The following is a 26,556-nucleotide window of genomic DNA, read 5'->3' as shown; positions in this document are numbered from 1 at the left end:
AATTTCTTCTGAGCATGGGTGGCACTTTGTGCGTCGGAACAGGCCACACACGATCGGAATTGACGCGATCGGATTTTGTTGTCGGAAAATTTTATCTCCTGCTGTCCAACTTTGTGTGTCGGAAAATCCGATGGAAAATGTCCGATGGAGCCCACACACAGTCGGAATTTCCGACAACACGCTCCGATCAGACATTTTCCATCGGAAAATCCGACCGTGTGTACGGGGCATAACAGTTCACCAAAGGGAGATTGTTCTGAAAAAATATTTCTGTGTGCATTTATTTACAAAACTATCTTCCTCAGTTGCAGTGTAAAAAAAAAAGCGAAAAAAACACAAAACATAATGTTACATTTAAGTGATAAAATATCACAAAACATAAATATTTAACACATTTGGCAAATAATGCATGATTTTAGTGAATTGACTACTTTTGAGATAATTATTTTAACTAAAAAATGTATGCGGTATTTGTCACTCGGTGACCCCTTTGTTGTGATCTTTGAGAATCTTAGAGAATTAAAATCTTCACATTAAAAGCAGCTAAAGAGTTGAGTGAGGACTTGTTTTAATACTTTTTTTACAGCTTATTAAGAACATGTAAATAGAATAATGTACATTGTCTGAACACATGTAACAAATAAAAAAAAAATCGATCCAGGTTTTGAGAGTAGACTTTCAAAGGTATCCAGACATGCAGTCATGCCTGGTTTTCAATAATGTTTCAAATTTATATATTTTTTAATGAAAATATTTGATTTGCATTGTTTTAATAAACTGTTTCAGTTGCACTATTTGCAACTAATGTTGTCTAATCACATGGGTCTAAATGTGGTTCACAAGCAGGTACAATTTTAATAGACCAAATCCCTAGGATAACGATACACCCTAGTCATATTTGAAAATGACACCTTGAAATAATACAGTAAACACAACCCAAGTACCTGCTCATATCTACCCAGATATGATGTGCTGCATCAGTCCACCCACTAGTGTTTGCTGGTGATCCAGTGACCTGAAACTCCTTCAGCGTACCTATTTGTGAAGCAACCAACATATTCCAAACCTCAGTCATAGTCCCTTTGCAAGACTTGTAACTTACAATTGGGTTGATATAATAAAGTGTCAGTGGTTCTGCCTACCATAGTTAAAAATAAGTGCTGCCCTAAAACTCCCATTGGCTAGACTCACAGACAAATAGGTGCTGGCTGAACGCTAGGTCTGATATCAACTATGTGCATTGCCAAGGTGAAGAAAGTGCAGCTGCACATGTGTATCCAGCATTTTCATTTAGATGCTTTGAACTAACACTGCCAGGATCCTCCTTCTCCTATCACCTTTTAGGATAATGGTGAGGTTTGACTATCTGGAAAAATAAAAGTTTTTGGAAACCATGGATACACATGAAGTGAAGAGGCACTTTTATGTCACCCGTTCCTCCTAGCTGCCAATCTATTTCCCTTTGGGATTTTACTACAGTGGATTAAAAAGAACAAAAGTTGAGATAAATTCAGTACTCTGACTTTAGCACACTGTAAACTAATTAATTCACCTGCTGTCTAAAATTTCCCCTGTATTTTGCTTTGTTGATGTAATTTTGGTGATGTTATACTGATGAAACGTGTTGGTCAGAGCTTGTGTGATCCTGGAGTGAACAGGCTGGATGGTGGGGGGAGGTATTGCAGCATTGCATAGTGGTTACGTTGTACTTCTCACGAACAGCACTGATACCTCTGTTATGCATTCCATTGTGAGTCCAACGCGTTTTCCCTTTGCTTACAATGTGAGTGTATCATTTTACTTATTTTAACATAACAGTTTAAGCATTGAGCACTATGCCCCTTTCTCTGCTTTCTTGAGTGTTACTCCTGGCAGTTTCTCCCTGGATGGTTCACCCACCTGGATAATCAGTGAAGCTGTATCCTGTGAGCCTAATGGAGTCATGGTGAGGATTTGTATGTGTTAGGAGCGATTGGAAGGTTACCATCCATTTGCCCATGGTTAAAGCTCACCTGTTTTGATATTGTCATTATAAAAGATGTGCATTTGGCCTTTTTAGTGAGGTTAATGATCTATGGTGAGTGTTTACCCACACATGGATGGTGAAGATTATTTGCCTGGCACAGCACAGAGTTCTGGACATTTCTGGACTTTTAGTCACATTTTTTTAACAAATTTTTGATTTCCTAGTCACCATGGCGCATTGTCTACTGTATTTTGGGTTTATATTAAGAATTTAATAGTATATATTTATACATTGTTTGCACCGTCTTTTATAAATTGTGTGTGATAGATCATTGAGATTCTATCCAATTATTATTTGAGCACAGCACTGTTTGATAAACATTGGGTTTAATTTACTAAAACCAGAGAGAGTGCAAAGTCTGGTGCAGCTGTGCATGGTAGCCAATCAACTTCTAACTTCAGCTTGTTCAATTTAAGTGGTTCTAAAGTCAGAAGGTTTTTTGTCCTAATGCATTCTATGCATTAATATAAAAAGATTCAGTGTGCAGCAGCCCCCCTCAGCCACCTTAATACTTACCCGAGCCCCATCCCGTTCCAGCCATGTTGCACGAGAATCTCGGCTGCCTGAGACACTCCCTCATTGGTTGAGACAGCAGTGGGTGCCATTGGCTCCCAAAGCTATCAAAGTCAGTGAGCTAATGAGGAGGGAGATGGGGCAAGGCCAACCCACTGCTCCATGTCTGAATAGACACACCGAGCAGTGGCTCGGCTCGGGTGCCCTCATAGCAAGCTGCTTGCTGTGGAGGCACTCAGCAGGAGGGAGGGGCCAGAAGCACTGGTGAGGGACCCAAGAAGAGGAGGATCTGGGCTGCTCTGTGCAAAACCACTGCACAGGGCAGGTAAGTATCACATGTTTGTTATTTTTAAATAAAAAAAGTAGACTTTAGTATCTTTGACAAAAAAAAAACTGGAAGTTGATTGGTTTCTGTGCAGTGCTGCAACAGATTTTGCACTCTCCAGTTTTAGTAAATTAACACCATTGCATTTTGTTTATTGTCTGGCTTTCTAGCTAACATAATTTTCATGCATTTGATAATTAATTGGAGCCCCAACTTCCACCACCTTTTAGCAAGCAAATGCTGGGCATATTTGGCAGACTTAAGCTTGCCGTGGACAGATCAAAAGTTGACTGGTTCAGTAGCGTTCAGCCAAATTTGGTTCAGTGTGCAACTATCTCTGCGCGATAGAAGACATGCAGGAAAACATCTGTCAATCAGCTGCTGCAGCCAAGTTGGTGAGTCCTGTTGTCAGAATACAGTATCAGGGTGGGAGGGATTCCTCAATCCACCTCGCTTGTCTGGCCAGCTGTAGTCCAACAACAAAAAGGGAACCCAGGGAAAGACTGTATATTCATTTTGTGCTTTAGTACCAAATTTTACCAGCAGCATGTGCTGCATGTTGAATTCATATTTTCTCAAATCACAGTGTTTCTATTTTTTTTTTTTCTTTGAGAAGTCCCCTTTAAATAAACATTCAAATGAAACACACTTTCACTGATAGAGGGTACATTACCTGAAGGAATAAAAATACCTTTGTTCTCATATATAATATATTATCTAAATGTATATATATATATATATATATATATATATATATATATATATATATATATATATATATATATATATATATATATATATATATATATATATATATATCATTTTTTTATTTTTTTTCAAACGTAAACAGATCAAACATTAGCTACACTAAAAACCTAACATTGCTAAGGTTGAAGAACATTCAGGTTTTGACTCTGAAGACAGGAAAATCAGTACCTGCCAAGATAATGCGACAGAGGTAACAGCAGCATTATGTATAAAGGCAGTGCTCCGCTGTTAGCAACAAAAAAGGTATATATCCTGAAAACAGAGAACCTCACCACAGGCATGTAATTTCCAAATTTTAGGTTTGACTTTAAAATTACAGTCTGGACAGCAAATAAAAACATCCAACATGTATAACCAGCAAAGAGATTTTCAAATGAAAGAAGCATTTAATTGCTCTCTTATTCAAGGATTAGAAGACTTGAGCAGATAAGGTAATGATGGCTGTAAATGATGTGCTGTGACTTTCCTGTAACCGAAAATATGAATACCATGCATTTAGATAGGAGGTTAAAGTGGTTGTAACTCTAAAAAAATAAATAAAAAAAGCATCTGTCCCTTTAAGGCACAAGATACCGCACAGTGTGTTTGCCATATCAGTTATCCCTTTCTATGTTGTATAATACCTGGCTGATCCTGATGTTTCTGTCTTCCCCTCATGGCTGCTGATCTCTGATAGCGTCATCAGTTTTACGTGCCTCTGTAATCCATCTCCTCAGGCTGGGTTTATGCTTGTGTGATCACAGACATCGCATGTGATTCGCACTGCATTGCTGTGCAGATCACATGTGATGTAAATTCAGCCAAACTGTATGGCTGCAATTGCATCGCATTTGCACCAAAATGGTGCAGGACCCTTTTTTGTTCCGCAATGGAATCGGATTGCATGGGTGTTCACACCTATGTTATCCATTTCCTGCAGCAATTCACAGTTCGCACTGTGTTCTGTGACCTGATCTGGGGTTGTCATTAACTCTACATTGACAGCCGCGGCAGTTCGCAGATGTCAGTGTGAACCGCCGGTGATTCAGATGCGATGCGGGAACCTGCACAGGAATCGTGCTGGTTCCTGCATCGCACAAATGTGAACCCAGCCTCAGTTTCTCTGCATCTTCCCTCTCCCCCTCGCTTTCTCCCTGTCTCTTCCGCAGTCTGTGTGAGAGCCCATCTGCTCCCAGCCCCTCCCCTCTCCTCCTACTCAGATAGAGCAATACAATTCCCTTAAGCTACTCCTCGGTAAGCCGTTCCCAGACAGGCCAAATATTTTTTTTGCTAGAAAATGACTTGAGAACCCTCAAACACACACACAATTTTTTGTTAAAATAAAAAAGAGCCAGGTGGTGGCTGGGGAAGCTGATACAAAGTCTGATGCCCTGGAGAGATGGTCTTCCCCAGCTTTGGATTGGGCTACTGTTCTCTGATGTCTCAGGGCAGGTGACCTGGAAGGGACCTGGAACTGGCTGCAGGACTTCAACAAAGGAATCTGGTCTTAAGAAGGATTTTTCTCACTCACTGGGAAGTGCCCAGAGGAAGCTGGGAGGTGGCAGCTGTCCTGGAGACTTGAATTGGCCTTATATTGATTCCTGGTGATTATTTAACGGTAAATTCATGTAGTTCTAATTACATTTTAGAATACATTTTGTGCATGCACGTATGGCAGTGCAGAAACCCAAGAAGACTATGAATAAAAGTGTACATTTCAATCCATTCTTTAATACACATGAATTTTGTAAAAGATCCTTAGAAATCCCTACCGTCACATACATGACTGTGGAGCCCAAGATGACAAAGTTGACCCTTGCACAATTTCTCTTCCAAGCACCCCTGGTAGTGGAGACATTGACTGCTAGGCAGGGGAAAGACACAGGTGCCAGAAAGCTTGAGTAGTGAACTGGAGCTTGGAGACACAGGGGTTCTTCCAGTGTCAGTAGTGGAATCTGGTCTGAAGCTATGTTCAGAAGCAGCCAGGCAAAAAGGTGCATGGTCAACAGCAAGGTCAGGAAAAGGTAGGAGTCGGTAACGTGCTGCAGTGAGGTACCAACTCAGGAGGCAGAATCGTAGTCAGAAGTCCAAGCCAAGGTCAGTAGCAAAAGCGAGCTACAAAAATAACAACAGGCAGGGGCGATCCAAGAGAGATGTAATTTGTAACCGGGTCAGGATCAAGGTAAGTAGACTTTCAGGAACTAGAAATACAGGAACCAATGCTGAAGACAATCCATCACTGAGGCAAGGCAGACCCTAGGTTTAAATAAGCCACTAGGCACCAAGACCCTGCACATGCGGGTAAGCATAAAAATGAGCACTTGCTGAATGAGATCCTCGACATAAGGGCAGCCTCTGGATGCCCAACTGAGCCATCTTTTCAGGGCATGAAGGTTTGCTTCAAGCTCCTAAGAATTCCCTTCAGGACCAAATTCTTTCTATTTAATCAGGTATTAAACTTGACCCCATCACTTCTTGCAATTCAGAATGGCTTCAAATTCAAATTCCTCCTCCCTATCAACTATTATGGCAATTGGAGGTCCCACCTCTCAATCAGGAAAAAAATGCAGTACATCAGGCTTAAGTAATGAAATATGAAATACCACTGAATTAATCTGGAATTTCGAGTTCATAGACAATTGCATTTTCCTTTTAACTGGAAATGACTCTACATATCTAGGTCCCAATATCTTAGAGGGACATGCTAACTTTAGGTTCGCTGTCTCGGATCCAGTTCTCCCCTCCTTTTCTTATCAAAAAACTTCTGGTTGTCTTACTGTTTTTCGGAAATAGTTTCTCTTCACAGCTTAAACTTAGTTCAGGGAACATTTACTTCACTGAATGAAAAGTCTCTACTGTTTTTCAGCTGTGGCAGCCTTCTAGATAGGTGCTAAGTTAGATAAATATAGTTCTTGGTGCACTGTAATCAGTGAGCTGTGTGTGTGAGTGTATGTTTTGGTCTGTTCTGTGTTTTACTGGCTGCAGGGTTGACTACTTCCCCCTGCATATATCTGGTAGATTGTGGGCAGGGAGAGTCAAATCAGTAGCTAAATATTTATGCAGCCCCAGTCAATCCTTGGGGAGAGGTGCTAAGATGGTGGTTGGGAGTGTGTATAAATACTTTGAGGCTTAAAGCAGAAGTATCTTATCCCTGAAGAGATCACAGGCTGAAGGGGGTGGGGGTAGGTGGGGAGGGCTGTTTGCCCTGTAGGAAAGCCTACCATGCACCTGCATCCCAGCTAGGATCCTATGCTTCTTAAAGTTTGCTGAAGCTGACAGAGGGACTTGTTGTCTGGGTATATAGTCTGGTATCAATCGAAAAGTGTCTGGAAGATACTGGAAGGAGGCAACCATTTTCAAAAAGGATAGTAGTGAGTGCAAGCTGGTATGAGAGATCCTGGATACTGTGTGCTGCTGCTATCCTTCTTGTGCTAGAGTTTTTTGTAAAGGGAATATTGTGTCTGGTGTCCTGAAGAGCTCAGTCCAATATTTGTTCCATACAAGAACTCTTTGCTCACATTAATACTGCTGTGTTTGGCAGTAGAGTCAGTTCTACCAAAAGGAAATTCACCATTAAAGTGTTCCTGAAAATCTCAGTCCAATATTTGCTGCAAGCAAGGACCATGCTCACCTACTAAGAGGAAGTTTAGAGTCCTCATGATCACTACTAAAAGTTACTGGTGTATCCCACAGTTACCCTGAACCTATCCAAGTTAAAGTTCTGCAATAAAGCATCAAAAAAGCATACCCCTAGACTGTTCATTGAGCAAAAGGTGTGACTGTGACTGTGTGCCTGGCTGTGCGACAATTACTGGGAAAAGAACCCTGAGGATCTATTCAGTGACCCCTGAGCAGTGCACAGTAAATTCCCATAAATCAGTTTGGTTAGAAGCAGTAAAAATGCTAGGATGTATTTTGGAAAACTGAAGCACTTATAAAAGTTCCATGCAGATAGTATTCTGGGTTGTGAGTTGAATCCAAGATCCTAGGCAATTGGTAACCCTTAAGCCACTGTGCTACATCAAGCTTGGGGAATTGTATAGTATGTTTGAAATACTATTGTGCATGAGTTGTTAAATGGTTCAGTCATTTTGAAAATCTCAAGTGCTTGTAAATCTCAAGACTTTACCAACCACAGGGACCTATTAATGTGCAAGCATTCTATGGCAAACAATTATGATGGAATGCAAGTTTTGTTACATATTTGTTTTTGTCAAATGAAATTAAATATGAAGTGCTGTATAAATGGCTAATAACACTGATAAATTAAATAAATTATGTATTTTCATTACCTCGCCTTTATATTCCACAGCATTACTGCCAGCATATACTGGCACAAAACAACTCGCCAAGAGTACCTATAAGAGAACAATGAGAACATTTGTTACACACATTCAATTAATCTTCTTCACTGGGATAACTAGCAATACTATTACCTGCCTGTAAAACTTTTTTTTAACAAAGACTGAATTCAATTAAATATATTTACTTCAGGCATGCAAAAATTTTTTTTAAACATTTCAAAAAGATGTAATTTTTTTTTATTCTTTACAAATCTGTCTAACACAAGTATAAAAATTGAAGTTCTGCCTGTTTTACGTTTGGAGGTGATGGACCTCACCATCTCCTTGTTACATAAAAGCCATAAAATAATAATAAGCTGAAAAATTTCGGTCTAGTTCTCAAGTCTCTTTTTAGTTGCTCTACTATACTTGTTAGCAGCAGAGAGACATTTTTTCTTGTAAGTTATAGATGCAATTCTGCATTATTCAAGCTATGGAGATGTCAAAAGGCACAGTTAACCCTGCGTTTTGACATCTAACCTGCAATTCCTTCTTAAATAAGTGACTGTATTAATGGTTTTAAAAGCAGGCTACATAGCCTCATGTACAAGGTGACAAAACTAGGTTTACGGTTAATAGCTTTTGTGGTTTGAATGTAAGTGGAGCTAGAAGGTTAAATTAAATGATTTTGTTTTATTAAAATAGTGTAAAGTTATGTAGTTTTGCAACAGTCAAAGATAAAGATATTATTCAATGTGTGTATCATGTTCCAATGTCAAGGAACATTTGTTAAAGCTCAAACATTAGAAAGCAAATTGAAGCACAGATACTGTTTTACCTGGCAAAGGATTTGCAATTCTGTGCAGTCACACTTCTGATTTAGGCAATGTTGCCAGACAGAACATGCTTACACTGCAGCAGCAGCAGCAGCAGCAGCAGCAGAATAGCTTAGTCAAAACATCCGTTTCTTTGGAATCAAGTTTTAATTAAAGCTAAACTCCAACTTTCTTTTCACTAGAACTGAATGGAATGATCAGTCCCAGCATAGATCATACCTCTGTACCGTGTTGCTCTGTTTGCAGATCTCCTGATTTTCTGCGTTTAGTTGTGACTTTGTATCATGTGACAGTCTGTATAGTCTGATGCAGACTGAATGCCTTCCATAGCCACTTCCTGCTCCATCTGTAGCCTAAAACACACCCCTCTGTAGTCTTTCAGACTGTGCAAATAATATAACTTCCTCCACAGCTCTGATGGTGGGTGGGATGGAATACATCCTAATTACAGTAGCATTCAGTCCCACCTACAGGAAGAGTCCAAACCTCCCAAGTCAACAAGTTAACATAGTGCGTGTTTTCTGTGCTGGTTGCATTCAGAAACATGACATACATTGCTGCGCATTTCGAAACACACCGCAAAGCATATTTTTTTATTTTGGGTTGCCATGTGTTTGTAAACAAGCAGATGTGAACGAATGGTAACGCAAACATGATTTTGTTTTCGAAACAAACACATTAACCTAAATTGTAATGAAATTGTGACATGCATTGCCACGCATTTTAGAAATGCACATCAAAGCTTGTGTTTTCTGTGCGGATTGCCATGCATTCAGAAGTACGCAGGTGCAAACACAGCCTAAATGACATCGTGGGAGCGACACGTGTTTGGTGGGCGTAGCCATGCATTATTTATGTGGGTTGTGGGATGCAAGTATGCATGAGTGCCCTCTTAGCAATCGGCAGTGGGGGAAAAGGAGGATTGGGGCTGCTCTCTGAAAAAGTAATACACAGAGCAGGGAAGTATGACAAACCATTATACAGAGCAGGGAATTATGCATTATGACAAACCATTACACAGAGCAGGGAAGTATGACAAAACATTACACAGAGCAGGGAAGTATGACAAAACATTACACAGAGCAGGGAAGTAGAACAAACTATTACGCAGAGCAGGGAAATATGACAAACCATTACACAGAGCAGGGAAGTATAACAAACCATTACACAGAGCAGGGAAGTATGACAAACCATTACACAGAGCAGGGAAGTATGACAAAACATTACACAGAGCAGGGAAGTATGACAAACCATTACACAGAGCAGGGAAGTATGACAAACTATTACGCAGAGCAGTGAAGTATAACAATCCATTACACAGAGCAGGGAAGTATAACAATCCATTACACAGAGCAGGGAAATATGACATGTTTATTATTTTTTTTTTAAATGCGTGTTGTTTGGTGGGCATAGCCATCAGTGTTAATTTAGTTGACTAAAACATTTTAGTCAACTAAATGAATACTATTTTAGTCTACTAAAATACGACTAAAACTAAAACAATTGAGATGACTAAAATATGACTAACACTAAAAGCCAATTTAGTCAAAAGACTAAAGTGAGACTAAAACTAAAATGCCATTTTAGTCAAAGACTATGACTAAAACTAAATTGCAATTACTGAAATGTACTGGAGATTTTAGTCGAATAAAACGTAGGACATTTTAGTCGACTAAAATGTACTGGAGATTTAGTCGACTAAATACGACTAAAACTAAAACAATTGCAGAAGACTAAAATGGGACTAAAACTAAAATGGCATTTTAGTCCTAAGACTAAAATTAACACTGATAGCCATGCATTATTTATGTGGGTTGCATGATGCAAACATGTATGTGTGCCCTCTTAGCAATCGGCAGTGGGGGAAGAGGAGGATCGGGGCTGCTCTCTGAAAAAGTAATACACAGAGCAGGGAATTATGACAAACCATTACACAGAACAGGGAAGTATAATGCCTTGTAAACACGATCAGATTGTTGGCCAACAAAACCATTTTGTCCGAAGGGTGTTAGCTCAAACTTGTCTTGCATACACACGGTCACACAAATGTTGGCCAACAATTACGAACGTAGTGACGTACTAGACTTTAGCACCACCCTTTGGGATCCTTCTGCTAATTTCATGTTAGTAGAAGTTTGGTGAGTGTTGATTTGCGCTTTTCATTTCACGTTTTTCATTTAGTGCTTTTCATTTCATGCTTTTCTGTCTCGTTTCTGAACGGCCGTTCGTCAACCAGACATGTTTTGGAATTGGAGGAGATAACGTGTTATTTATTATTGGCCTTGGAGTTATTGCTTTGACATTATTTTTTTTGGTTGAATAATAATTTGATTTGGTATATTTTCTATATTTTTGGATGCATAAAATGCACTTTTTGGTTAAGTTCTATTGGCAGACAGCATGTCTAATTTTTTATTTTTATCTTTTTAATGCACAATAAAAAAAAATTGTGTAGAATAATACTTGGCTATGTGTTTTACTTCAAATGACGGTTTGGGAGAAGGCAGTTACATTTTAAAAAATACAATATAAAATTGACAAGGGACACCAACATAGTTGTATCTTTGATCCTATAAACTACGGGATAATGGTGTTGTGGTAACTTGCACAAAAAAACAAAAAACAAAAAAAAAAACATAATAATATTATTCTTGATATCACTAGAAAACAAAAAGCCTTTGAAAATTCAGTTGCAATAACTCCATTGTTGTCACCAGCAAAGCAGCTACATTATTATTCCATTAAAGAAGAAGATAATTGTGCGCTGCATTTGGAGATTTCATAATTTGCCACGTCATGAATGTTAATTCTCTATTACAAACGCTAGTTTACAAGACCGACCGCTTCTGCTTCCCAGCATGCGTGTTTGTACTTTGAACTTTTGTCCGACGGACTTGTGTACACACGATCGGAAAATCCAACAACACACATTTGTTGGCAGAAAATTTGAAAACATGCCAGCCAAGATTTGTTGGCGGAAAGTCCGACAACAATTGTCCGATGGAGCATACACACGGTTGGATTTTCCGCCAACAGTCTGACATCCAACATTTCCCGTCGGAAAGTCAGATCGTGTGTACGGGGCTTTAGAAACCATTACACAGAGCAGGGAAGTGTAACAAACCATTACACAGAGCAGGGAAGTATAGCAATTCATTACACAGAGCAGAGAAATATGACATGTTAATAATTTTTTTAAAATACAAAAAATTGCCTTTAGAATCACTTTATCTTTCCACTTCCTGCTTGTTCTCTACTCACTGCACAGAGGAATGGAGTGTGGATGGGCATAACACAATTCCATTTCTCCCCCAATCACCACCCGCATGAAGGCCCAGAAACACCCACAGTAATCCTTAGCCCTGCCCACATCAACTGCCACAGCTGCTACAAGTGACCCCCAAAGCCCGCCCTGAAACTACAGAGGCTCAAAGGATGATGGGACATGTAGTATCAGGACTGATAAAGCAAGGAAATAGGAAGTCAGATAACTTAAAAATTCAGCCAGGAGAAGGAGTGACAGCACAGACACAGAATCCTGCTTTATAAAGCTAAATAAGGTAAGATATACTGACAGCGGGATTGTGATTTACATGCACAATGCATCTATTGTTTTGGGAAGGAAAAGCTGATGTTCACACTTACTAGGAGTCAAGAAATCTGGTAAGAATCCATTGAGTCCAAGTTATAAAAAAGATAAACCCATAAGTGTTTAAGCGCTAGTTTATGGGACACAGTCAAAAACACATCCCTAACCTGCTAATGGGACAGCAACATAGCAACAGCAGGTAACTGATGAGTCATCACTCTGCCCACTTCTGCTGTCAGCATATTACCTATCACTGCAGCGTATCCTGAATGGCTCCCAGTGCTATGGGGGATCGGATGATGACGGACCGTAGAGTCCGTTGTCACCCGATCCGAAAACGGATGGAAAAGTAGGGTTTTCCTCTGTTACACTTTTTCGGATCGGAGCGGGTCGGATGTCAGCGGACGTTCATCCGCTGACATCCGCTATTCCATAGGGATACATGTATGTCCATTTTTCATCCGAAAACGGAAGGATGAAAAACTGACATACGGATCGTCCGTGTGAAAGAGCCCTAAAGACATGCTGGTAAGTTAAATGGCTCCTGTTTAAATTGTCCCTAGTATGTATGAATGTGAGTTAGGGATCTTAGGTTGTAAGCTCCTTGAGGGTAGGGACTGATGTGAATGTACAATGTATATGTAAAGCGCTGCATAAACATATAATAAATATATATATATATATATATATATATATATATATATATATATATATATATATATATATATAAAAATAAATGTTTAGGTGCAGAAAACAAAGTTTCCTTGCATTCAGCCCAGTTATCCAGGGATCCCTGTCGTGTGGTAATCAATAATGAAAAACCGTTGCTGTTGCTATAGGAACACAGGCACCAAAAGCATTTGGAAACCTAATAGTCTTGTGGAGATGGAACAGAATAACTTGATAAAAGCAGCATGTGACCATGTAAAGGAGCAATGTCATCTGTATTATAGTAGCCTGTTTGGATGAAAATGATGGGTAAATGCATAAAACTATAATGACAATTTTACTTTAAAATTAAATATTTCAAAAGTCTAAACTCATTTTTTATATATTTTAATATACAGTATATACAGAATAGTCCTGGTTTTAAAGATTGACATTGATTATTGTACATACAGTTGTGCTCATAAGTTTGCATACCCTGGCAGAATTTATAATTTCTTGGCCATTTTTCAGAGAATACGAAGGATAACTTTTCTTTCCTTCATGGTTAGTAGGGATGAGCCGAACACCCCACGGTTCAGTTTGCGGCAGAACATGCGAACAGACCAAAAATTTGTGCGAACGCGCGAACCCCGTTAAAGTCTATGGGACTCAAACGTGAAAAATCAAAAGTGCTAATTTTAAAGGCTAACATGCAAGTTATTGTCATAAAAAGTGTTTGGGAACCCGGGTCCTGCCCCAGGTAAAATGAATCAATGCAAAAAAAAAAAAAGTTTTAAAAACAGCCGTTTTTTCAGGAGCAGTGATTTTAATAATGCTTAAAGTGAAACAATAAAAGTGAAATATTCCTTTAAATATTGTGCCTAGGGGGTGTCTATAGTATGCCTGTAAAGTGGCGCATTTTTCCCGTGTTTAGAACGGTCCCTGCACAAAATGACATTTCTAAGGGAATAAAAGTCATTTAAACCTGCTTGCGGCTGTAATGTAATGTTGCCCCCCCCAGCCCATTACCAGGCCCTTTGGGTCTGGTATGGTTATTAAGGTGAACCCGCACCCAAATTAAAAAAAAAAAAAAAAGGAGTGGGGCCCTCAGGCCATATATACTCTGAACATTAGCAGTATACAGGTGGTCCCCGGGTTACAAACAAGATAGGGACTGTAGATTTGTACTCAAGTTGAATCCGTTTGTAATTTGGAACAGGTACATTTTCTAAGTGTAGCTCCAGCCCAAAAATCTATTTTTAAGCTTTTTGGATAACATAGGGAAGGGTTATCATCACCCCTGTAACATTTGTTTTGCTGTCTGTGCCCCTGTTCAGAAGATTTCACCTCACTTTCTGTCCCAATGAGAATTGGATTTAGAAAATTTTGGGTTGTTGTAGAAACAAGGATTAGTGATAAAGCATCAGTGAAGACACCTTTTTCCCATATTAACTCTTACAGGAGAGAATCTCCCTTCCTAGGGGTAGATTTCCTCTCACTTCCTGTTGTCTCCCTCTGTTTGTAAGTAGAAGTCATTTGTAAGTTGGATGTTTGAAAATAGGGGACCGCCTGTATATACTATATGGCCTGCCCTATACACTCGGTGGAAAATTGGGCCTTAGGTGTTGGTGGTACCAGAACACTGTAAGCCCTCACAGTTACTCTTGGTGGGCGCTGGAACAGGCCCTGCTGTGAAATATTATATCAAGAATTGTAATTATGCGCCCCTGTTAAACAGGGGTATAAAAATTGGGCCTTAGGCGGTGGTGATGGCACAACACTGTAAAGCCTCACAGATATTTTTGTTGAGCGCAGGAACAGGCCCTCCTGTGTAATATTAGATCAAAAATTGCAATTACGCGCCCCTGTTAAACAGGGGCAGAAAAATTGGGCCTTAGGCAGTGGTGGTGGTGCCCTGAACCAAAAATATTCCTAGAAGCTATCATCATTAAGACTGAGGAGGAATAGGATAGTCACTCAGCATAATAGGATAGTCACTCAGCATATGCAGTTTTCAAGGTATCCCACATCCATAGAAAAATCAATCAGTTACATCAGCATCAGGTGCTTGGTAGCTGGTGATCCAAGACTGATTGATTCATTTTTATGAATGTGAGCTGATCAACAGAGTCTGTGGACAGGCGCACTCTGGTTACAAAGCCTTCAGCAGCACTGAATGTGCATTCAGAAAGAACACTGAATGCAGGACAGGCCAGTAGCCTAATTGCATATTGAGCAAGCTCTGGCCAGTGGTCCATCCTCAAGACAAAGTAACCCAGTGGATGCTCTGTTGGAAAGGTGTCCAAGTCTGGTCTTGCCCCTATATATTCCTGCACCATGTAATTCAGACGCTGGCGATGGTTGCTGGAACTGATCAGACCTGGGAGCTGAGGACTGAAGAATTGTCTGAAGGCATCGGTCAGCCGGCCACCTTCTCCACTGCTCTTTCTGTGACTGTACGAGGCCTCAGCAACACGTCCAGCACCTAGAAATTGTAACCTCCCAGGCTCTGGAAATGCATTGCACAAAGCCACCTCCTCCTCCCAGCCACGTACAACTCCATGGGTTTCTGGGGACTGCAAATGATCCCTTGAAGACTGCTGCTGATGCTGAGTGTTATCCTCCACCTCCATGATGACACAATCCTCCTCCTCTTCTTCTTCCTGTGTGATCGATGGGCCTGCAGGAATACTAGTATCTGGATAAAGGGGGCCTTGAGAGGTAAGGAAGTCCTCCTCTTTCTCCCGCTGTTCTGCCTCAAGTGCTCTGTTCATCATTCCATGAAGCGTGTGCTCCAACAGGAAGACAAGAGGGACAGTATCACTGATGCATGCACTGTCACTGCTCACCATCCTCGTGGCCTCCTCAAATGGTGACAGGACAGTGCATGCATCCTTGATCAGTAGCCACTGGCGTGGCAAAAAAAAAACAAGCTCCCCTGACCCTGTCCTGGTGCCATACTCACACAGGTACTCATTGATGACCCTCTGCTGCGTGTGCAGTCTCTGCAGCATTGCCAATGTTGAGTTCCACCTAGTAGGCATGTCACAAATGAGGCAGTTCTTGGGCAGGTTGCATTCTCTTTGAATGTCAGCCAGCCGAGCACTGGCATTATATGACCGGCGGAAATTACCACAGACTTTTCTGGCCTGCCTCAGGAGATCTTGCAAGCCCGGGTATCTGGTCAAGAACCGCTGCACCACCAAATTCAGGACATGAGCCAAACAGGGAACATGGGTCAAGTGTCCCTGACAGAGGGTGGGAGGAGGTTGGTGCCATTGTCGCATACAACCATTCCTGGCTGAAGCTGGCATGGCGTCAACCACCTCTGAGCCTGTCCCTGCAGAGCTGACAGAATCTCTGCCCCAGTGTGACTCCTGTCCCCTAAGCAGACCAACTCAAGCACCGCATGGCATCTTTTTGCCTGAGTGCTTGCGTAGCCCCTTGAACGCCTAAGGAGCACCGTGGGTTCAGAGGATAAATCTGCAGAGGAAGAGGCCATAGAGGAGGAAGAAGAGGAGGGGTGGAGGAGAGAGCTGTGGCAAAATCACCACTAGCATTTTGGAGGCGTGGCGGCAGAACAAGCTCCAACAATACCGAACCCCGTCCTGCATCCCACCCAGCTGCCAGCAGAGTTTCCCAGTGCACCGTGAAAGAAAGGTAACATCCCTGTCCATGCCTGCTAGACCATGAGTCAGCAGTAATATGCACCTTACTGCTGACCGCCCTGTCCAACGAGGCCAAGACATTGCCTTCCACATGCTGGAATGGCCTTTCGTGAAAAGAAATGGCGTTTGGTAACCTGCCACTGAGGTACTGCACATTCCACAAATTCATGAAAGGGGGCAGAGTCTACCAGCTGAATAGGCAGCAGTTGCAGTGCTAACAATTTGGCCAAGCTAGCATTCAGACGCTGAGCATGTGGATGGCTGGGACTGAATTTCTTTCAAGGTTTAGCAACTGGGGTAGGGAAATTTGCCTGCTAAAATCCGATGTTGGTGTACCGCTAGCAGATCGGCCCTAAGTACTTGGGACACCTATTTCTATATCTTCATTCCTCTCAGTGCAGGTTTCTGAGAGGACTGGAGGTATAGTGGGGTTGGAGATCCCAGCTGATAAGGAGCAAGGAGAGGTCCGCCTTGTTCTTTGATGTGGGTCTTTTAAGTGCTGTTGCCAATGGACTGCATGGGAGGTTGTCTGATCAATATGTCTGGTCAAGCATGTGGTGCCCAAGCGGGCCACGCTTGATACGCTTTAGACATATGTTGCAAACAGCAACGGTGTGATCTGCTGCACACGTGTCAAAAAAGGCCCACAACAAGGAACTTCTCAAAATATGTGGGGAGTCAGCAGTGCCCTGAACCTGCTTAGCTCTGCGGTGTGATGCAATAGGGTGGCTGCCCTTAAACTGCCCCCTGGAGGTCATCCTGCCTCGTTGGAGATGTGCCTCCTCCTCTCTTCTATCAGGCACCCAAGTAGAGTCAGTGACCTCATCATCCCCTCCCTCCTCGTCTCTGGAGCAAACTTGGAAGTATGCTGCAGCTCGGGGAACATGACTGCCAGTTTCTTGACCTTCTTGGGCACCCCCTCTCTCTAGGCTCACATTACTCCCTTCCTCAACCTGGGTACCATCATCGGAGCCTTCAAATCACTGCACATCCTCCTTCAGCATGTACCCGACACTGTTGTCGAATAGTTCGGGGGACTCCTCCGTGCATGATGGTGGGGCTAGGGAAGGAGTGACTGTTGACATGGAGCCGATGAAATAGACCACTTTGGCAGCTGCATTGGCAGACAAACTACTCTGAGCCTGGGTGACAGAGGATGAGGAGGATGAGGAGGGCTTTGTTATCCATTCCACCAACTCTTATGAATGTTTTTGCTCAATAACACGGCCAGCTGCAGAAAAAAAAAAAAGGACAAGCGTGCCCCACAGCCACGTGCTGAGGATGCACTGTGTCCATGACCAGCACTGTCAACTGTAGACACAGAGCCTGCTTGCCCTCTTTTAGTGGCCTGTGAGCGTCTGCCTCTCCTTTTTGGCCTTCCAGACATGCTGTAAATTTTGTTTAGCAAAACCACACTACACTGTATTGTGTACTGTGTACACCACCAGGAAAGTAGTAGCAACTGCACTAGGGGTGAACGGTACTGTGTACACAAACAGAAGTTTAATAACAAATATGGATGCACTGTATGTGTTGTGTACACTACCAGGAAAATAGCAGCAACTGCACTAGGGGTGCACGGTACTGTGTACACCAATAGAAGTTTAATAACAACTATGGGTGCACTGTACGTATTGTGAACACCACCAGGAAAGTAGTAGCAACTGCACTAGGGGTGCACGGTACTGTGTACACCAACAGAAGTTTAATAACAACTATGGGTTCACTGTATGTATTGTGTACACCACCAGGAAAGTAGTAGCAACTACACTAAGGTTGCACGGTACTGTGTACTAGACATGTGCACACTGAAATATTTCATTTCGGAATTTCGTTTTCGTCCGAAAAATAAATGTATTTAGTTACTCCCAAAATTCACGAAGGCTAGGCACATTCAACCACAGGTTCGATAGACACAGACTGTTATTGTCAGCATCATGTCGAATCTCCTATCTATATCGAACTGTTGTCGCAACGAAAATGAAAATAAAGCATTTGTTTATGTCGGATCTTTTGGTTTTCGTACTCTGCACTTTCGTTATCGTTTGTTAAAACGATAACGAAAATACCTGAAATTCGGACGAATATGCATTCGGACGAAAACAAATGCACATGTCTACTGTGTACACCAACAGAAGTTTAATAACAACTATGGGTGCACTCTATGTATTGTGTACACCACCAGAAAAGTAGTAGCAACTGCACTAGGGGTGCACAGTACTGTATACTGAATATTAGAGTATATTAGTATACTCTAAGTATATTCTAAGTATATTAGAAACAGTACACCAGGAACGGCCTGCAGTGAGATATAGCTAAACTGTATGCAGTGGATATATTTTGTTGTCGGAATGTCCGAACAAAGTCCGACCGTGTGTACGGGGCATAAGTGTTACACTTACACATTACTTACACTTACATATATATAGCACCCTTTTGATCTAATACAGCCATGAGTCTTTTTGGGAAAGATGCAACAAGTTTTCACACCTGGATTTGGGGATCCTCTGCCATTCCTCCTTGCAGATCCTCTCCAGTTCTGTCAGGTTGGATGGTAAACGTTGGTGGACAGCCATTTTTAGATCTCTCCAGAGATGCTCAATTGGGTTTAAGTCAGGGCTCTGGCTGGGCCATTCAAGAACAGTCACGGAGTTGTTGTGAAGCCACTCCTTCGTTATTTTAGCTGTGTGCTTAGGGTCGTTGTCTTGTTGGAAGGTAAACCTTCGGCCCAGTCTGAGGTCCTGAGCACTCTGGAGAAGGTTTTAGTCCAAGATATCCCTGTACTTGGCCGCATTCATCTTTCCCTCGATTGCAACCAGTCGTCCTGTCCCTGCAGATGAAAAACACCCCCACAGCATGATGCTGCCACCAATATGCTTCGCTGTTGGGACTGTATTGGACAGGTGATGAGCAGTGCCTGGTTTTCTCCACACATACCGCTTAGAATTAAGGCCAAAAAGTTCTATCTTGGTCTCCTGAGACCAAAGAATCTTATTTCTCACCATCTTGGAGTCCTTCAGGTGTTTTATAGCAAACTCCATGTGGGCTTTCATGTGTCTTGCACTGAGGAGAGGCTTCCGTCGGGCCACTCTGCCATAAAGCCCCGACTGGTGGAGGGCTGCAGTGATGGTTGACTTTCTACAACTTTCTCCCATCTCCTGACTGCATCTCTGGAGCTCAGTCACAGTGATCTTTGGGTTCTTCTTTACCTCTATCACCAAGGCTCTTCTCCCCCAATAGCTTAGTTTGGCCAGCTCTAGGAAGGGTTCTGGTCATCCCAAACGTCTTCCATTTAAGGATTATGGAGGCCACTGTGCTTTTAGGAACCTTAAGTGCAGCAGAAATTTTTTTCCAACCTTGGCCAGATCTGTGCCTAGCCACAATTCTGTCTCTGAGCTCTTCAGGCAGTTCCTTTGACCTCATGATTCTCACTTTCTCTGACATGCACTTTGAGCTGTAAGGTCTTATATAGACAGGTGTGTGGCTTTCCTAATCAAGTCCAGTCAGTATAATCAAACACAGCTGGACTCAAATGAAGGTGTAGAACCATCTCAAGGATGATCAGAAGAAATGGACAGCACCTGAGTTAAATATATGAGTGTCCCAGCAAAGGGTCTGAATACTTAGGACCATGTGATATTTCAGTTTTTCTTTTTTAATAAATCTGCAAAAATGTCAACAATTCTGTGTTTATCTGTCAATATGGGGTGCTGTGTGTACATTAATGAGGGAAAAAAAAAGAACTTAAATGATTTCAAATGGCTGCAATATAACAAACAGTGAAAAATTTAAGGGGGTCTGAATACTTTCTGTCCCCACATACATACATACATACATACACACATACATACATACAAACATACACACACATGAGCTGCAGTGTATTTAATATATATATTAAATACACTGCAGCTAACTGAATAATTTGCCTGCCTGCTCAATCTGAGACTCTCTCTCCGTCCACGCCAACAACACACTACACGAGGCCGATGTGCAGGCGGCCTTATATAGTGTGGGGCGTGGACTTAGTCCCCCTGAGCCATGATTGGCGAAAGGCACCCTGCCTTTGGCCAATTGTGGCTCTCTTAGCTGAGGGCGCTGTGATTGGCCAAAGCATGCAGGTCATGGTGCATGCTCTGGCCAATCATCATACAGCAATGCACTGTGCTCCCGTAGTGCATTATGGGCCGTTATGCGCCGCTCTGGCCCATAATGTTCGTTTTTCGGCAACCAATGTTCGAGTCAAACTCATGTTCGACCCGAACAGAAAGCTCATCCCTAATGGTTGGTGTTTGGCTGAAGCCATTTATTATCAATCAACTGTTTACTCTTTTTAAATCATAATGACAACAGAAAGTATCCAAATGACCCGATCAAAAGTTTACATACCCTGGTGATTTTGGCCTGATAACATACACACAAGTTGACACAAAGGGGTTTGAATAGCTATTAAAAGGTAACCATCCTCACCAGTGATCTGTTTGCTTGTAATTAGTGTGTTTAAAAGGTCAATGAGTTTCTGGACTCCTGACAGACCCTTGCATCTTTCATCCAGCGCTGTAATGACATTTCTGGATTCTGAGTCATGGAGAAAGAAAAAGAATTGTCAAAGGATCTGAGGGAAAAGGTAGTTCAGTGGTTCTCAACCCTCTAGTGCCGTGACCCCTTGATAAAATTTCCCAAGTTGTGGGGACCCCTAACAGTAAAATTATTTTCGTAGCGTGGATTGTCAGCACCTATGGCAAGACAAGTAATTTACGCCCCTAACTCATGGACATTTAGTGTTCCCTGAGTCCCTTTCACTCATACAGTATTAAAACCCCTTATGGGGCGTACACACGGTCGGACTTTTCGGCTACAAAATCCGACAATCCGCATTGGACTTCCGACAGACGGTTTCGGTCGGAAATCCGACGTACCTTAGATTTGAAGCCTGCTTCAAATCTTTACATCGTAACTCCGCCGGACTCCATTCCTGATGGAAAGCCCGTTCGCCTGTATGCTGGTCCAACGGACCAGATACGACGGAGGGCAGGGTACTGCATCTCGCGCTCGCTGCAATAGGAAAAACAAATTTTCCTATTGCGGCGAGCGCAGGTCATCCCAGGCCCTTAGGTCTGGTATGGATTTTAAGGGGAACCCCCTACGCTGAAAAAACGGCAAGGGGTCCCCCCAAAATCCATACCAGACCCCGATCCGAGCATGCTGCCTGGATGGTCAGGAAAGGGGTTGGGGACGAGCGAGGCCCCCCTCCTGAACCGTACCAGGCCGCATGCCCTCAACATGGGGGGGTGGGTGCTTTTGGGGAGGGGGGGCGCCCTGCGGGGCCCCACCACCACAAAGCACTTTGTCTCCATGTTGATGAGGACAAGGGCCTCTTCCCGACAACCCAGGCCGTTGGTTGTCGGGGTCTGCGGGCGGGGGCTTATCGGAATAAGGGAAAAAGTGTCAATAATAAAACACACTACACAGGTTTTTAAAGTAATTTATTAGACAGCTCCAGGGGGGTCTTCTTCCGACTTGGGGGTCTTCTTCCAACTTCGGGGGTCCCTCCGGTTCCTCTTCTCCCGGCGTCCGGTTGGTTCTTCTCCGTTCTCTCTGGCCTCTTCTCCCGGTGTTCGACCTCTGCTCCCGGTGTTCCAGTTCTTCTGCCGGCTCCTCCGCTATCTTCATGCCGCTTCATGCCAGCAGAGGCCCGGACTTCTGGCTTCTGGGCTTCTTCCCTCTTCTCTTCTTCCGATGTTGACACGATGGTCTCTCCGGCTGGAATGCTCTCTGAGCGCTCCGATGTGACTTATATAGGCGGAGACCCCGCCCCCTTATGCCGTCACAGTCCCTGGGCTTGCTGGGACTGTGACGTTTTAGGGGGAGTGGTCACCGGGTGATGTTGACCCCCGAAGTTGGAAGAAGACCCCCGAAGCCGGAAGAAGACCCCCCCGGAGAAATTACTTTAAAAACCTGTGTAGTGTGTTTTATTATTGACACTTTTTCCCTAGGTAAATGGGTAGGGGTACCATGTACCCCATACTCGTTCACATAGGGTGGGGGGGCGGGATCTGGGGGCCCTCTTATTAAATGGCCTGGGTTGCCGGGAAGAGGCCCTTGTCCTCATCAACATGGAGACAAGGTGCTTTGTGGTGGGGGGGCCCCGCAGGGTGCCCCCCTCCCCAGAGCACCCACCCCCCCATGTTGAGGGCATGTGGCCTGGTACAGTTCAGGAGGGGGGGCGCTCACTCGTCCCCACCCCCTTTCCTGACCGGCCGGGCTGCGTGCTCGGATCAGGGTCTGGATGGATTTTGGGGGGACCCCACGCCGTTTTTTCGATGTAGGGGGTTCCCCTTAAAATCCATACCAGGCCAAAGGGCCTGGGATGCCCACAACGGGGCTCGCAAGGTATCAATCTTGCCGATAAAAGCGGCGAGATTGACTTCCTTTTCTAGTACCGTCGTACCTGAGTCACGTTCAAAATGAACGGACTTGTCCATGTGTGGGCAAGTCCGTTCATTCTGAAAGTCCGGCGGAAGTCCGTCGGGAAGACCGGATTCTGGAAAGTCCGGTCGTGTGTAGGCAAGTCCTTCCATTCAGAAAGTCCGGCGGTAGTCCGCCGGAATTCAGGCGGCAAGTACGTCGGACCTAGCTTCCCAGAAAGTCCGACCATGTGTACGCCCCATTATGGTACATTTTAGGATGTACCACTTTTTCTCTTTGTTCTCCTTTCTTTCCCTTTTATCTCTCTCTATCCTAATTTCTGTTTTTTTTCCCCCATCCCTCTCTAGCCATCTTTCTTGTTCTTTCTCTTATTTTTTCTTCCTCCACCTCTTTTCCTTTCCCTTCCATGTATTCTCTATTTTTATTCCTTCTCTTACTCCTTGGTGGGGGGGGGATGGGATGAGTGGCAGTGCTGGGGGGAGTTCTGATCAGCAGTGGGGACTTTTAATGGCAATGGCAACTATAATTACAGGTACAGTACCTAACCGCGAGATTGTGTTTTGCGCTGGTTCTCGCTGATCAGGAAAGGAAAACTTTTATTTCCTTTCGCGATGAGCGACAGGCAGTGCTGACAGCTGTCTGGTATGAATCATGAGGGGGAACGCCGCGCCAAATTCTAAATGAAAAAACTGGCGTGGGTTCCCCCCCCAGGGGCATACCAGGCCCTTAGGTCTGGTATGGATTTTAAGGGGAACCTCCTACATTGAAAAAACGGCGTGGGGGTCCCCCCAAAATCCATACCAGACCCTTATCCGAGCACGCAGCCCGGCCGGTCAGGAAAGGGGGTGGGGACGAGCGCCCCCCCTCCTAAACCGTACCAGGCTGCATGCCCTCAACATGGGGGGTGGGTGCTGTGGGGGAGGGGGCGCCCTGCGGGCCCCCCACCCCAAAGCACCTTGTCCCCATGTTGATGATGGCAAGGGCCTCTTCCCGACAACCCTGGCCATTGGTTGTCGGGGTCTGCAGGCGGAGGGCTTATCGGAATCCGGGAGCACTCTTTAATGAGGGGGCCCCAAGATCCCGGCCCCCCATCCTATGTGAATGAGTATGGGGTACATGGTACCCCTACCCATTCACCTAGGAAAAAAAAGTGTCAATAAAAAATCACACTACACAGGTTTTAAAAGTAATTTATTAGGCAGCTCCGGGGGTCTTCTTCCAACTTCTGGAGCCACATGCTCCAAAGACAGCCCTACTGGGTGGTCACGCAAAGGCTGGGAGAGCGGTGCAGGCTTTCGGTACAACCTAGGATTCGGTGACCCCTGGCAAATCGTCATTCGACTCCTGAGGGGGTCCCAACCCCCAGGTTGAAAACCACTGAGGTAGTTGAACTGTATAAAACAGGAAAGGGATATGAAAAGATATCCAAGAAATTGAGAATGCCAATCAGCAGTGTTCAAACTCTAATCAAGAAGTGGAAAATGAGGGGTTCTGTTGAAACCAAACCAGGGTCAGGTAGACCAACTAAAATTTCAGCCAAAACTGCCAGGAAAATTGTTCGGGATGCAAAGAAAGACCCACAAATAAATTCAGGTGAAATACAGGACTCTCTGAAAACATGTGGTGTGGCTGTTTCAAGATGTACAATAAGGAGTCACTTGAAGAAAGATGGGCTGCATGGTTGAGTCACCAGAAGAAAGCCATTACTACGCTAATGCCACAAAGTATTTCGCTTACAATACGCCAAACAGCACAGAGACAAGCCTCAAACCTTCTGGCACAAAGTCGTTTGGAGTGATGAGACCAAAATTTAGACTTTTGGCCACAACCATAAACGCTTCATTTGGAGAGGAGTCAACAAGGCCTATGATGAAAGGTACACCATTCCTACTGGGAAACACGGAGGTGGATCGCTGATGTTTTGGGGATGTGTAATCTACAAAGGCACAGGAAATTTGGTCAAAACTGATGGCAAGATGAATGCAGTATGTTATCAAAAAATACTGGAGGAACATTTGCATCCATCAGCCAGGAAGCTGCACATGGGACGTACTTGGACATTCCAACATGGCAATGATCCAAAACACAGAATTTTTAACACTGGAGCACACATTTAGATTAGGAAGATATATAATAAATTGACATGTTTTAAATAGGTATAGTAGGATAAATACTGTACATAAAAGGGTAAATGTTGTACATGGCAAAGGATTTCACTTCTGCCTTTACACGCACATGAACTTTAATGGCATCTCAGTCTTATTCCATAGGGTTCAATATTGAGTTGGCCCACCCTTTGCAGCTATAATAGCTTCAACTCTTCTGGGAAGGCTGTTCACAAGGATTAGGAGTGTGTCTATGGGAATGTTTGATCATTTTTGAGGTCAGACACGAATGTGGACGAGCAGGCCTGACTTGCAGTCTCTGCTTGAATTCATCCCAAAGGTGTTCTATCAGGTTTAGGCCAGTCAAATTCCTCCATCCCAAACTCGCTCATCCATGTCTTTATGGACCTTATTTGTGCACTCAATATTGAACCGTACGGACGAAGACTGGGATGCCACTAAACTTCATATGTGTTTAAAGTCAGGTGTCCCAATATATTTGGTTATATAGTATATAGTGCGGTTACTGGTCTAAACAAGATGTTTGAAGCTAGCTAATGATTGTCTTACCACTTTGCTCATTAAAGAGGACCCCCCACCCAAAACTATTTATTCTTAAGCACTAGTTATTGCTTGTATTACTGGTGCTTGTTCATGAGCTTGCTGGTATAATAACGAAACTTCTGCCACAAAGACAGCCAGTTGAAAAGCTGTTTACAGTAAAGGTTTTACGTCACACTTCAGAAACTTCAAACCAGGTCTAAAAATGTGAGCATTAGTTCAGAATCTAACTGCCCTATAACCCTTTAACCAAAAAGTTATTTCTAATGTTTCAGTAAAGAAAGAAAAGTATTGATGATGTTACTCTTTAATTAGATCTCTAGCCAATATTGTCTCTAACAGATCTAAAGCAAGAATCTCACATATTGGAGAAGAAGTTCCTTTGTAAAGCAGAATGCTGAAGACAAAGACTATATTGTGTATTTCTTCATAAAGCTTTTATGTAATATTGTTTTCCAGGCCTCATCTCTGGAGCCCATCTCCATAGGTCTCAGCGGTATGTTGCTTTCAGTCAGAGCTGCAAACAGTAGGTGACTGTGTTCTCACATATTAACATTAGTTTACAAGAAGTCTTCGCCTCTGCTGGAGATGGGAGTAGCTGAATCAGTGGGCAATATCTCACTGTTCTCATCTCAAAATGAAAAAGCTGAGACGCTTAAAACAGATATATACATAGGGAATTCCTATGAAACAAAAAACTTTCACAGAGTAAGAAGATGCACATGTTCTTAAACAACAGGATTCTAGAGGACTTGCATGACCTGTAAGGTTATTTGATTTCAACATTTTTAGACAGAACTTTAATGCACCATATTTTAGTAACTAC

General features: G+C 43.1%; 1 protein-coding gene across 8 annotated transcripts in view; it reads right to left on the bottom strand.

Moving 5' to 3' along the window:
- Positions 1-26,556, bottom strand: part of PNPLA4 (patatin like domain 4, phospholipase and triacylglycerol lipase) — a 150,039-nt gene that overhangs the window by 65,257 nt on the left and 58,226 nt on the right. For all 8 annotated transcript variants that reach the window (XM_073616364.1, XM_073616362.1, XM_073616361.1 and 5 more), the window contains exon 6: positions 7,904-7,969. In XM_073616364.1, coding sequence (XP_073472465.1) covers positions 7,904-7,969 — 66 coding nt within the window. The remainder of the gene's footprint in view (positions 1-7,903; positions 7,970-26,556) is intronic.

Source organism: Aquarana catesbeiana, linkage group LG02 (assembly GCF_042186555.1).
Source record: "Aquarana catesbeiana isolate 2022-GZ linkage group LG02, ASM4218655v1, whole genome shotgun sequence".
Classification (NCBI taxonomy): Eukaryota; Metazoa; Chordata; class Amphibia; order Anura; family Ranidae; genus Aquarana; species Aquarana catesbeiana.
This window is presented reverse-complemented; position numbering and strand designations above follow the sequence as displayed.